Consider the following 13,456-nt stretch of genomic DNA (forward strand, 5'->3'; position numbering starts at 1 on the left):
TGATCCACCTGCCTCAGCCTCCCAAAGTGTTGAGGTTACAGGCGTGAGCCACTGCGCCTGGCTGGATATATATACTTTTAATCTTTTAATGTGGAATCTTTTATTTTTCCTAGGAGCAAGTGGATTACATCTCACTAAACATGAAAACTTTCATGGTGGGTTGGATGCTATATCAGTTGGGGATGGATTATTTACCATACTGACAACCCTTAGTAAAAAAGCTTCTACAGTCCACATGATGCTGCAGCCAATTTTAACATACATGGCCTGTGGATATATGGGCAGACAAGTAAGTTCAAGCCAACAACAGTTGCAGTGATTCAAATAAATTTCTGGCAATGTAAGTGGAAAATTATAGGACAGAGACAAATAAGTATATTTATTATATATTGGACAGTGAAAAGCATCAGTGCAAGAGGGCTATGGATTATTAATAAAAGTTGGAGAAAAAAGTTTCTTTGACGTGGTATTTTCAGACATGACCACAGTTAATACGAGAGTAAAACATTTATTGTGTCTCAAGAAGTTCTTCTCTTTTTCCTAAAAATAGCATAGTGTAATACTGAGGTGTTTTCCATAGATGTTACGTAAGAAGATGTAATGTGAAATTTTTTGAAACTTATGTTGTGTATTCAACTTTTTTTTTCCCATTAAAAGGGATTAAGCTAATTAAAGAAAATGGGTTACAAAATTTTTCCTTTCTGTATTTCATTTTTACAAATGAAATTACAGGAATCAGATTATTTTACTTTCTTGTCCATTTCCCATTTTGAAATGCAGATATTAGAACAATTTCTTTTGTCTTCTATATAGCAGTGTATAATTAATCATTTTTGTAAACATTTGTTGAATGTGTATATTTCTCTATTGGAAAATACAAAGGTACTTTAGATGGTTAAACTTTTAAATGAAATTGGTATCTAAATGCACATAAAGGGAAAAGATAATAGATGAAGACAGATGCTTTAGAAAATTAAAATCTGAGTTGAGGGAGATGGTTTTTTCTTATTCAGGTAAGATTTCTTATGTATTTTGGCAGACATTTTGTATTTAGCGTATTTAAGGCTGTCAGTTTACAAAAATTAACTAGGAAGGAATATTACATGCATTGAGTTTAGTTCTTATTCGCAGGAGTGTATAAAGTCATAATACACATATTTCATTTTTTAGGGCTCTCTTGCTACTTGCCAGTTATCTGAGCCATTATTGTGGTTCATTTTGAGAGTATTGGATACTAGTGATGCCTTGAAAGCATTTCATGATATGGGTAAGATAATATTTCAGTAACTGTCATTTAAGTGTAGTTATGTGATAGTATGTTACATTTTCATTTTTGTAGTCTTTTGTGGAAGTTTACTTTTGATGTTGAACCATCTGTCCTGATATTGATTTCATTTCTTATTCTTTATAATTTAGGTGGTGTTCAGCTCATATGCAATAATATGGTCACTAGTACAAGGGCTATTGTGAACACTGCAAGAAGTATGGTATCAACTATTATGAAATTTCTTGACTGTGGTCCAAATAAAGCTGTTGACAGCACATTGAAAACAAGAATACTAGCTTCTGAGCCTGACAATGCCGAAGGGATTCATAACTTTGCACCCCTTGGTAAGAAAAGTGTTATTAAATCTTATGTGAATTTATTCAGTTTATTAGCTGGTATGAAACAAAATTAGTTGAAGTCAGTTGATGATATCATATATTGCTATTTTAATTACAAACAGTTTATTTTAGAGGTAGTGGATGTCTTGACATTCTACTTACGAGAGGGAATTTTTTGTTTGTTTGTTTTGAGATGGAGTTTTGCTCTTGTTGCCCAAGCCAGAGTGCAATGGCACGATCTCGGTTCACTGCAACCTCCGCCTCCTGGGTTCGAGCAATTCTCCTCCCTCAGCCTCCTGAGTAGCTGGGATTACAAGTGTCTGCCACCATGCCCAGCTAATTTTTGTATTTTTAATGGAGATGGGGTTTCACCATATTGACCAGGCTGGTCTCAAATGCCTGACCTTAGGTGATCCGCCCACCTCAGCCTCCCAAAGTGCTGGGATTATGGGCTTGAGCCACCACGCCTGGCCGAGAGGGACTGTTTTAACAGTTCTTTAGCAGTAAAGTTTGTTTTTATTTGTGAGTCAAAATAGAAGCACAATTTAAGAAACTAAATAGAGATTCTTCAATAAGTTTTCTCTGTAAATGTTAATCGATTTTAAATCTCATTTTCCTTCTTAAAATGGTACTTTGTTTTGTTGTGAGAGAGTCTCACTCTGTCACCTAGGCTGGAGTGCAGTGGCGCGATGTCCGCTCACTGCAACATCTGTCTCCCGGGTTCAGGCAATTCTCATGCCTCAGCCTCCTGAGTAGCTAGGATTACGGACATGTGTCACCACACTGGCTTTGTGTGTGTGTGTGTTTAGTAGAGACGGGGTTTCACCATGTTGTCCAGGCTGGTCTTGAACTTCTGGCCCCAAGTGATCCCCCACTTCGGCCTCCCAAAGTGTTGGGATTACAGGCGTGAGCCACTGTGCCTGGCCTTAAAGTGGTACTATCTTTTTTAAAAGTTTTGAATTTAGGTATTTACTTTTTTATCTAGTTTACGTAGTTTCTTTTTAATTTTTCTTTTCATATTTCTAAATCATAGACATTGACATCTTAGAATAAAGATGATTATTTTAAAGGTGGAGATATATTGGACATTGTTTTTTACTTAAATGGTTAGAAAATTATGGAGCTACATTTATTGCTATATCTTTAGTTTTCATGTATCATATGAGTATAAAGTAGACAGCAGTTAATAATGAACTTGTCACCTTACCAGTTGACAGGATTTACTAATGTTTTGTGAATACCTCTACAGTCATGCTTAGGATACTAAGTACATTACCAGCATCAGTTGTTCATGTTTTCAATTAATTTTTCTAGTTTAATTTTATTCGTATAGATTTTAAAGCTTTGTTACGTTTCTTTTGCAAGTTCTTATTTTATGTAAAATATCTTCTCTAGGTACAATCACATCTAGCAGTCCTACTGCCCAGCCAGCTGAAGTGCTATTGCAGGCCACACCTCCTCATAGAAGAGCTCGCTCTGCTGCTTGGTCCTACATCTTTCTTCCAGAGGAGGCTTGGTGTGACCTTACCATTCACCTTCCCGCAGCAGTGCTGCTTAAGGAGATACATATCCAGCCTCATCTTGCATCTCTTGCAAGTGAGTAATATTTTATAAAGAAGCAACATGAGAGCAGACTTTAATTTCGAAACATTTGAAAATAAAAATATTTAGTAAGCAGAAATACACTTAGGTGTGATTACCAGAGTGTGTAACTTCTGAACAGTTTTTAGTGAAATAATTAATACTACCAAGTCATTTTAGGGGAAATGACTGTTAACCTCAGACAAAAAGATTGTGTCATGAAGTCTAAACAAGTGTGTTCCAGTTATATATTATTTTGCTTTCTCTTTTCTCTCAAATTTACTAAGCCTCAGTATTAAGCTGAAATGAGTTTATTACACTCCTGTTTTTTACCGTGTTAGTTTTTTCAGCCCAGATCTCAGTCCTAGCCTTGTAATATGAAATTAGCATAGATTTGTGTGCCTGCCCTCTGACTTCTTTAGAAAATAACTATTTTTTTGAATGATATTATATTTTGACTACTTCAATGTGATTTTAAGATTCGTACTGTGTTTGTTGTAATATGTCAGTATTCTTGTAATATTGTATCATTTATTTGATGCATGTTCATTGAATACATTTTATTGAACTTTGTAAGGCAAATAATTCAAAATAATTTTTGCGAAATATTAATTATCACTTAAGAGCAACGAACTCTTTCAGGTATTTATAAAGATATGAAATACTCATTTGCTTTTTTCTTTTTTTTTTTTGTGGCAAGGTCTCTGTTGCATAGGCTGGAGTGCAGTTTTGATATCTCAGATCACTGTAGCCTTGACCTCTGAGGATCAAATGATCCTCCCATCTCAGCCTCATGTATAGCTGGGACCACAGGCGTGTACCACCATGCCTGGCTAAATTTTTGTGTTTTTTTGTAGAGACGGGATTTTGTTATGATGCCTGGGCTGTAGCGATCTGTCTGCCTTGGCCTCCCAAAGTGCTGAGATTACAGGTGTGAGCTACTGTACCCAGCCCATTTTGTATTTTATATGGTTCACAAATGCTTTCAATATAGTTATAATTTTGCCAGAATTGTTTAAATTAATACACATGCTTACGTTTATGGATCGATTCTCATTGCTATCAAATATCACTCATAATTGCATGACGAGCTATGGGAAATTTTGTAGATTCCTGGCATCTTTGGAGAAAACAGTTTTTTTCTATGTATTTGCAAGATTAGACTGATATATCTTAATTACTTGTGGCATCCACACTCCTTAGATAAAAAACAGATAATATAAAGGTAGAAGGAAAATATGCTAATACAGAATGTTTTAGGAAGTCAAAAATAACTATATTAAAAGGCAAAATATAAGTCAATGTAAGACTTATACTGCCTCTAAAATTGGAAAGTGATTGCTTTTATTTGGAAAGCAGAGGAGTTGGTCATAAGTGGTGGCTTTTGAAGTTCAGCTGGATTTTGCACATGGGAATTGAAATAGGAAGCATATTACAAAGGGGGAACTCCTGTGAAAAATTAATTGGTTTAAGTGTTCCCTACTTAAGTGTTCTTGATTAAGAAATTTGGTTTTATTACTGGATTAGAGCAGAAGTTGAAAATATGTTGTGATATAGTGGAAATAACAGTCTTTAGAAGCAAACATGAACTTGAATCTAAGGTGTGACATTTGTTCCTGTGGGAGCGTGGATTACTTAATCTGTTTTTACTATGTCTACTTGTGTAAAATGTAGATAATACTTTCCTCAAAAGGATTTGAAGTGTAAATTTCAAAATTAAGTTGACTGTCTAGTGATCAGTGTAAAGCTGGCATGTAATTCCTTCACCACTGAAATTAAAAATAAAACTGAATTTCCAAGGCTTTAGTTGACATATATTTATTATATGGGGTTCCATGTTAAGCTAGAAAGAAGTAATTTTCTGGTAGTAGTTCCAGTTGTTTGTTCACTGGGGACTCCTTAAATTTCAGCAAGAATTGATTTTTAAAAAAGTCCTGGCCAGGCACGGTGGCTCACGCCTGTAATCCCAGCACTTTGGGAGGCCGAGGCGGGCAGATCACGAGGTCAGGAGATGGAGACCATCTTGGATAACACGGTGAAACCCCGTCTCTACTAAAAATACACAAAAAATTAGCCGGGTGTGGTGGCAGGCGCCTGTAGTCCCAGCTACTCCGGAGGCTGAGACAGGAGAATGGCGTGAAGCCAGGAGGCGGAGCTTGCAGTGAGCGGAGATCACACCACTGCACTCCAGCCTGGGCGACAGAGAGAGACTCCTTCTCAAAAAAAAAAAAAAAAAAAAACCCAAAGCAGCAACAAAAAATCCCATGGATATTTGGCTTAATTTGAAAAGGAGACTGGGCCCAGTGGCTCACATCTATAATCCCAACAGTTTGGGAGGCCAAGGCAGGTGAATCACTTGAGGTCAGGAGTTCGAGGCCAGCCTGGCTAACATGGCAAAACCCTGTCTCTACCAAAAGTACAAAAAATTCCTAGATATGGTGGCACCTGCCTGTGGTTCCAGCTACTGTGGAGGCTACGGCAGGAGAATCACTTGAACCTGGGAGGCGGAGGTTGCAGTTAGCTAAGATCGCACCACTGTACTCATTGCAGCCTGGGCAACAGGGCAAGACTGTCTCTCTCAAAAAAAAAAAAAAAAAAAAAAAAAAAGGCAATTTCTAAACTCAGCTGTGAGGTTAAACTCAATGTTTAAAAAATATCACAATCTAGTAGTAATAGAATAATTGGTAGAAAAACAAGTTTTGTTACATTCCCCCCCAAATTATTTAAAACAGTAAACCATATTAATCAAATGTAGTTTCATATTATTTGTGATAATTTTGAGTAAAGTAGAAATGATGATATAACTACCTATTTGCCTGGTTTTATTCATAGGGAACATCAGGTACATGTGCTTCACACATCTTTGGTTCCTCTTTTTTTAGGTGAATATTAGACTGTTTAATTTTTATTGTAGATCAAATATTTTGAATTGAAAAGTAGCTCCAACATTAATTATGGTGAAAGTCATTGTCGAACTATATTTTGTTGTATACATTTTCTTTTTGCAAGTTCATGATGAATACAATTGTGAAAGCTGCTATTTTCCTGGGATTTTAACAAACTGTTCAATCTAGTTTACTTTGTCTGTTGTGATGATTCCGTTTTATTTTTATAGCCTGCCCTTCCTCAGTGTCTGTTGAAGTAAGTGCAGATGGGGTAAATATGCTACCTTTGTCCACACCTGTTGTCACAAGTGGCCTCACCTACATAAAAATTCAGCTTGTAAAAGCCGAAGTAGCTTCTGCTGTCTGCCTTAGACTACATCGTCCACGAGATGCCAGCACATTAGGCCTTTCACAAATTAAATTATTGGGGCTCACTGCTTTTGGTACCACCTCTTCAGCAACGGTTAATAATCCATTCCTTCCATCTGAAGATCAGGTATCTAAAACAAGGTATGTTTTGTTTCCTATTATTTAAAAAAGCTTTCTGTCCTTTTTTTTTTTTTTTTTGGCAGGGTTGGGAGATAGGGGACTTACTCATTTTGTGGGTTTTTTCTTTTATAGGTCTTAGGTAGGTCTTTGTTCCATAGGTATCTATATAATACAATTTTATTAGGTGTAATAGAGACAGTTTTGTGGAAACAGAATGCTGACACTGATTAAAATTAAGGTGTATGTTTAGTCTTTGAGATGATCTGTATACTACATGTAGGTGTACATTCTAATTTTATGGCTTGTAATTTTTTGTATCGTACTCTGTTTCGGGAATTTGCAAATGCTTATGACCAGGAGCGCATCTGAACCATACCAACTGACCTTAGAAACAGGGACTTAGTTTTATATGGTAATTCCTAAATGTTAGTTAACAGAAGGATTGTGTCTGAACCAAACAAACAAGGACCTCAATATATTTTTTAATCAACATTTTTCTGATAAATTTTGATGGCTGAATGTTTTATAGATGGATTTTGTTGAAAGTTTTGCCTGATAAAAATGAATTTAAGGCCTGGCGCCATAGCTCATACCTGTAATCCCAGTACTTGAGGAGGCCAAGGCAGGCAGATCACGAGGTCGGGAGATCGAAACCATCCTAGCTAACAAGGTGAAACCCCGTCTCTACTAAAAATACAAAAAATTAGCTGAGCATGGCAGTGAGCACCTGTAGTCCCAGCTGCTGGGGAGCCTGAGGCAGGAGAATCCCTTGAACCCAGGAGGTGGAGGTTGCAGTGAGCCAAGATTCCACCACTGCACTCCAGCCTAGGCGAGAGAGTGAAACTCCATCTTCAAAAAAAAGAATTTAGGATTTCTATTCTCAAGGTGCTAAGACTACACAGTTTTAGAAGTCTATGGTAGTAATCAGTTTATCAATATATATAATTGCATGCAGAGCAGATTTCTGGATGATTTCTTAAAAAAGCAAACACGTGCTATGAATACAAGTCCTTTTGTATGTGATTTATCTTTTTGTTTGTTTTGAGATGGACTTCTGCCCTGTCGCCCAGGCTGGAGTGCAGTGGTGCAATCTAGGCTCACTGCAACCTCTGCCTCCTGAGTAGCTGGGATTACAAGCGCCCACCACCATGCCCAGCTAATCTTTGTATTTTTAGTAGATAAGGGGTTTCACCAAGTCGACCAGGCTGGTCTTGAACTCCCGATCTCGTGATCTGCCTGCCTCGGCCTCCCAAAGTGCTGGGATTACAGGTGTGAGCTACCCCGCCCAGTTGTGATTTATCTTGTAGGGGAAACTTATTGTCTGTTTACTGAATTTGCAGCATTCTAAAAAAACATTTCTTAGATTGTTTATTGCTATTTATGAAACACAACATGCTGATCTTTAAAAAGTTATGTTCTACCCGGAAATGATTTGAGCGACTTATATTGATCATACAAGTCATTTTGTATTTTCAGTATTGGATGGTTACGGTTATTACATCATTGCCTTACTCACATAAGTGATCTAGAAGGAATGATGGCAAGTGCAGCTGCACCTACTGCCAATCTGCTGCAGACTTGTGCGGCCTTATTGATGTCACCTTACTGTGGAATGCATTCACCCAACATCGAGGTTGTGCTTGTAAAGATAGGACTGCAGTCTACTAGAATTGGCCTGAAGCTCATAGACATTCTCCTGAGAAATTGTGCAGCATCAGGCAGTGATCCTACAGGTGATAATTAACTTTGATATTTAAATGTTTACGTGTCTGTAAAGTAACAGCAGTTGAACTACGCGATCTTTGTGCTGAACTCTGTTTTGGGAATTATTTTTTCTTTTAGTTTATGTTTATCTCTTCTCTCTTCTGTCTTCTCTCTTCTCTGACAGAGTCTCACTCTGTTGCCCAGGCTGGAGTACAGTGGTGCAGTCTCGACTCACTACAACCTCCATCTTCCTAGTAGCTGGGATTACAGGCATCTGCCACCACACCCGGCTAATTTTTGTATTTTTAGTAGGGACGGGGTGTCTCCATATTGATCAGGCTGATTTCGAACTCCTGACCTCAGGTGATCCACCCGAATTGGCCTTCCAAAGTGCTGGGATTACAGGCGTGAGCCACTGCACCCAAGCTGGTTTCATTAGTTGAGAGTTTGTTCTTTGTTGTTGGAATTTATGGAAGCTTCATTTTTAATGAATAACTTAATTAAATTAAGTAAATCTTCCCATGGTTCACTTGCTTATTTAGCAAACTTTTTCTTTGGATTCTTTGTTGCAAGATTTGAATAGTCCTTTACTTTTTGGAAGACTAAATGGACTCTCTTCTGACTCTACGATAGATATTCTTTACCAGCTTGGAACAACTCAGGATCCTGGTACAAAAGACAGGTATGATTTTATTTTTCATTTAATTAAGCACCCACATGCACATAATCATGCTGTAGTGAATGTTTCTGACAGTTTTTCCTTAGATGATCTCATAAAAGACAATACTGTTATATATTGTATGTTTACCATGTGCCTCACATGATGTAACTTCTGCAAGTTTTCATGAACATTAAACATACATTTATATATATTTGGACATACTTTAAGCAAATTTGAACTTAAATAGAATTCTTAGTTAATACTGCTTTTGAGGAATGGAATAAAACATATTTTTAAGTTGGCTATGCTGTGAAAATAACCTTGTACAGTGATGGTATCGGAGTCGTACTATCTTAGGTAGTACTTAATACGTGTATATGAATGTAGGAATATTGTGTCTATAGTTGGTAGTTAATACTGCTTTTGAGGAATGGAATAAAACATGTTTTTAAGTTGGCTATGCTGTGGAAGGAACCTTGTAAAGTGATAGTATCAGAGTCATACTATCTTAGGTAGTACTTAATACGTGTATATGAATGTAGGAATATTGTGTCTATAATTAGTACTTCGACTATTTTGATAATGGTTGTTCTGTTTATTATTGATTATCATATTCATCAAAGTCTTTTCATTACTTTCTGTACTCTTTCCTGCTATTTACCACAGAATGAAACAATATCATACCATGTAAATGACATTTGAACACTTTGGCTGAATATTTAAATATAATATAAATATGTTAATTTCATTAATTATATTAAATAAATATATTAATTAATATAATTTTTTTTTACAGTTAGGTAATTTTGATCAGTTGTCCTAATGTCATTCTACCTTGATTCTTTTACTTCCAAATTGATACCAACTTGAAGTTTTTGTTTTGTTTTGTTTGAGACGGAGTCTTGCTGTGTCGCCCAGGCTGGAGTGCAGTGGCGCAATCTCCTGACCTCATGACCCGCCCACCTAGGCCTCCCAAAGTGCTGGGATTATAGGCATGAGCCACTGCACCCGGCCAACTTGAAGTATTTTTGAAACATATTTTTATTGATAAATTTTTGAGCAAATGTTTGGCATTCTTTGTTTTTAATATGTAGCATCCATATTAGAAAAACATATTTATAGAGATTTCTTCCTGATTTATGTTACTTCTTAATATTTTTATTATGTTTAAAATGAAGTCATTTGATGTTTTATTAATATATTCTTAAATTATTAAAATTATGGATTACATTTAAACATAGATTACAATTGTTTTTGATAAAGTAAATAACAATTTATGCCAAATTTGAATCATAATGGTTAGTAGTGGTTAAAATATATTTAAAATATCACTGTTAAATATTTTTCCAGAACAGGTTGCTTGAAATCTGTTAGGATTATTTAATTTTTAAATATTGTTGTGGCTTTTTAATAAGAATAAAATTAAGTTTAATTGATTTTCTCTGCATAGTACTTTTTAAAACGTGAATGTTTGTTATATAAAACTGAAATTAGGCACAGTGGCTCACGCCTGTAATCCCAGCACTTTGGGAGGCCGAGGCGGGCAGATCACAAGGTCAGGAGATCGAGATCATCCTGGCTAACACTGTGAAACCCCATCTCTACTAAAAAAAATAAAAAATACAAAAAATTAGCCGGGCGTGGTGGCGGGCGCCTGTAGTCCTAGCTACTCTGGAGGCTGAGGCAGGAGAATGGTGTGAACCCGGGAGGCAGAGCTTGCAGTGAGCTGAGATTGCGCCACAGTGGCACTCCAGCTTTGGCCACAGAGCGAGATTCCATCTCAAAAAAACAAAAAAAGAACAAAAAAAAAAAACCTGACGTTAATGACAAGATTGTTAGACTGAGAAAATTGTCTTCCTTGTCTTCTGAATTCTCTTTATTCCTCATGATGTAAAATCGAAAGTTTAAGAGTCTTATCTTTCAGAATTAGTATTATATACCTTCCTATCTCCATTGTTTTTAGTGTGAAGCGAAGAATCTTATATTCTGAAATAGAAATTGAAGGAAAATAAAGTAAATGTAAACACAGTGTTTTAAGAACTTGAGAAATCTCATCCCATTTGTTTTCTGTACAAACTCTATAGGTTTTTTTTGTTTTGTTTTTTTGAGATGCAGTGTCGCTGTGCCCAGGCTGGAGTGCAGTGGCACAATCTCGGCTCACTGCAAGTGCCGCCTCTGCCTCTGGAGTAGCTGGGACTACAGGCACCTGCCACCACGCCCAGCTAATTTTTTGTATTTTTTAGTAGAGACGGGTTTTCACCGTGTTAGCCAGGATGGTCTTGATCGTCTGACCTCGTGATCTGCCCGCCTCAGCCTCCGAAAGTACTAGCATTACAGGCGTGAGCCACCGCGCCCGGCCCAAAACTCTATAGTGGTGTTGCTTTAAAAAGTCTTTTGCTCCCAGGTAGTGGTTCAAAATTGGGTTGTGTTTTACTAGTTCCCAGCTCCAGGGGATTGGGATTACTGTGGTACTTGACCTATAATCTTGTTATTAATGTCAGTTCTAAATGACAGATACCTGTGTTTTTAAAAGTACTGTGCAGAGAAAATAAATGAAGCTTAATTTCCATCTTATAAAAATTATACTTAAAATATATATGTAAGTGTTGAGGGTATATTCTGTTGTCAGAATGAATGAGTGTGGGTGGCTGTTACTAGTGTTTAATGCTAGGGTCCAGGGATGTGAAACATGCTGTATTTCATGAGACTTTGCACAAAGAAGAATTAGCCCCAGATCACTGTTCTAGTGTGTTATCTCAAACCTTTTGATGGTTGAAATTGGTAAGGTTATTGGAAAATTGGAACTGAAACTACTATATCGTTGTTGCTGATTTCCTTTTTTCCCTATTTTAGATTAAAACAATCATGAACAATTAGTATATTATTCTCATAAATACCCTACTCACCATGCAGAGATGATGTTTATCTATATGAAATGCCAATTGCGCTATAGTTGGTTATATGAATTCATTTTCTTTGTTTAAGAATTCAGGCCTTGTTAAAATGGGTTAGTGATTCTGCAAGAGTGGCTGCTATGAAGAGAAGTGGCAGGATGAACTACATGTGTCCTAACTCCTCAACAATAGAGTATGGTCTTCTGATGCCATCTCCTTCTCATTTGCACTGTGTAGCAGCCATTCTGTGGCATAGTTATGAGCTGCTTGTAGAATACGACTTACCAGCACTCTTGGACCAAGAGCTCTTTGAGTAAGTATGATTTGTGAAATCCTTCCCCCCCCCCACCCCAGTACTAGATCAGTTAGTGTTTACTTGATAGAATATTTTACATGTTTATTCGGAGAAACATAATATTTTGAAAGTAGCAAATATAATCAAGTATACTTTTGAAATGAATTGTCAAACAAATATTAATTTATTTTTGTGTTTTAAGAAGATATTTTAGCAGTACTGCCTTTTTTTTTAACCTAAAAGTATGCTTAATGTAGATGTTTCTGTGGTTCATAGTGTTTATTCTCAGTTGCAAATTTTCCCACCAGATTATATTATCTTTTTTTTTTTTTCTTTTTTTTTTGAGACGGAGTCTTGCTTTGTCGCCCAGACTGGAGTGCAGTGGCCGGATCTCAGCTCACTGCAAGCTCCGCCTCCTGGGTTTACGCCATTCTCCTGCCTCAGCCTCCCGAGTAGCTGGGACTACGGGCGCCCGCCACCTCGCCCGGCTATTTTTTTTTTTGTATTTTTAGTAGAGACGGGGTTTCACCGTGTTAGCCAGGATGATCTCGATCTCCTGACCTCGTGATCCGCCCGTCTCGGCCTCCCAAAGTGCTGGGATTACAGGCTTGAGCCACCGCGCCCGGCCTGTATTATCTTTAATGTACAACTGTGGCAGGAAAGTACAGCTAGACAACTTTGGGGTGGGGCGTGGTGGCTCACACCTGTAATCCCAGCACTGTGGAGGCCTAGGCGGGAAGATCACTTGAGTCAGGAGTTCAAGACCACTTGGGCAACGTGGTGAAACGTTGTCTCTACAAACACGCAGAAGTCAGAAAGCTGGGTGCGGTGGCTCACGCCTGTAACCCCAACAGTTTGGGAGGCCGAGGTGGGCAGATCACGAGGTCAGAAGTTCGAGACCAGCCTGGCCAACATGGTGAAACCCTGTCTCTACTAAAAATAGAAAAATTAGCCTGACGTGGTGGTGTGCATCTGTAATCTCAGCTACGTGGGAGGCTGAGGCAGGAAGATCACTTGAACCTGGGAGGCGGAGGTTGCAGTGTGGTAAGATTGCATCATTGCACTCCAGCCTGGGCAACAAGAGCAAGACTCTGTCTCAAAAAAAAAAAGTCTGCCAGACATGGTGACATGCACCTGTGGTCCCAGCTCCTTGGGAGGCTGAGGCGCAAGAATTGTTTGAGTCTGCAAAGATTGCAGTGAGCTGAGCTCACGCCACTGTACCCCAGCCTGGGCAACACAGTGAGACTCCGTCTCAAAAAAAATAACTTGGGGATCTGAGATGGGAGGATCACTTGAAACCAGGAGCTTCACGCCAGACTGGCCAAAATAGACAGACCGAATC

At 37.8% G+C, this 13,456-nt stretch overlaps 1 protein-coding gene across 10 annotated transcripts in view; it reads left to right on the top strand.

Moving 5' to 3' along the window:
* The window catches only part of BIRC6 (baculoviral IAP repeat containing 6), a 254,915-nt gene that overhangs the window by 140,748 nt on the left and 100,711 nt on the right, over positions 1 to 13,456 (top strand). For 9 of the 10 annotated variants that reach the window (XR_002732443.2, XM_023216393.1, XM_023216386.2 and 6 more), the window contains 8 exons: positions 114 to 289; positions 1,171 to 1,267; positions 1,417 to 1,611; positions 3,001 to 3,201; positions 6,302 to 6,581; positions 8,037 to 8,293; positions 8,838 to 8,946; positions 11,911 to 12,132. Coding sequence is in view for 9 of the 10 variants with exons in the window: in XM_023216393.1 (XP_023072161.1) it covers positions 114 to 289; positions 1,171 to 1,267; positions 1,417 to 1,611; positions 3,001 to 3,201; positions 6,302 to 6,581; positions 8,037 to 8,293; positions 8,838 to 8,946; positions 11,911 to 12,132 (1,537 nt within the window). In the remaining variant the exon portion in view is untranslated. The remainder of the gene's footprint in view (positions 1 to 113; positions 290 to 1,170; positions 1,268 to 1,416; positions 1,612 to 3,000; positions 3,202 to 6,301; positions 6,582 to 8,036; positions 8,294 to 8,837; positions 8,947 to 11,910; positions 12,133 to 13,456) is intronic. The other variant, XM_023216391.2, reaches the window with a different exon arrangement.

Source organism: Piliocolobus tephrosceles, chromosome 15, assembly GCF_002776525.5.
Source record: "Piliocolobus tephrosceles isolate RC106 chromosome 15, ASM277652v3, whole genome shotgun sequence".
Classification (NCBI taxonomy): Eukaryota; Metazoa; Chordata; class Mammalia; order Primates; family Cercopithecidae; genus Piliocolobus; species Piliocolobus tephrosceles.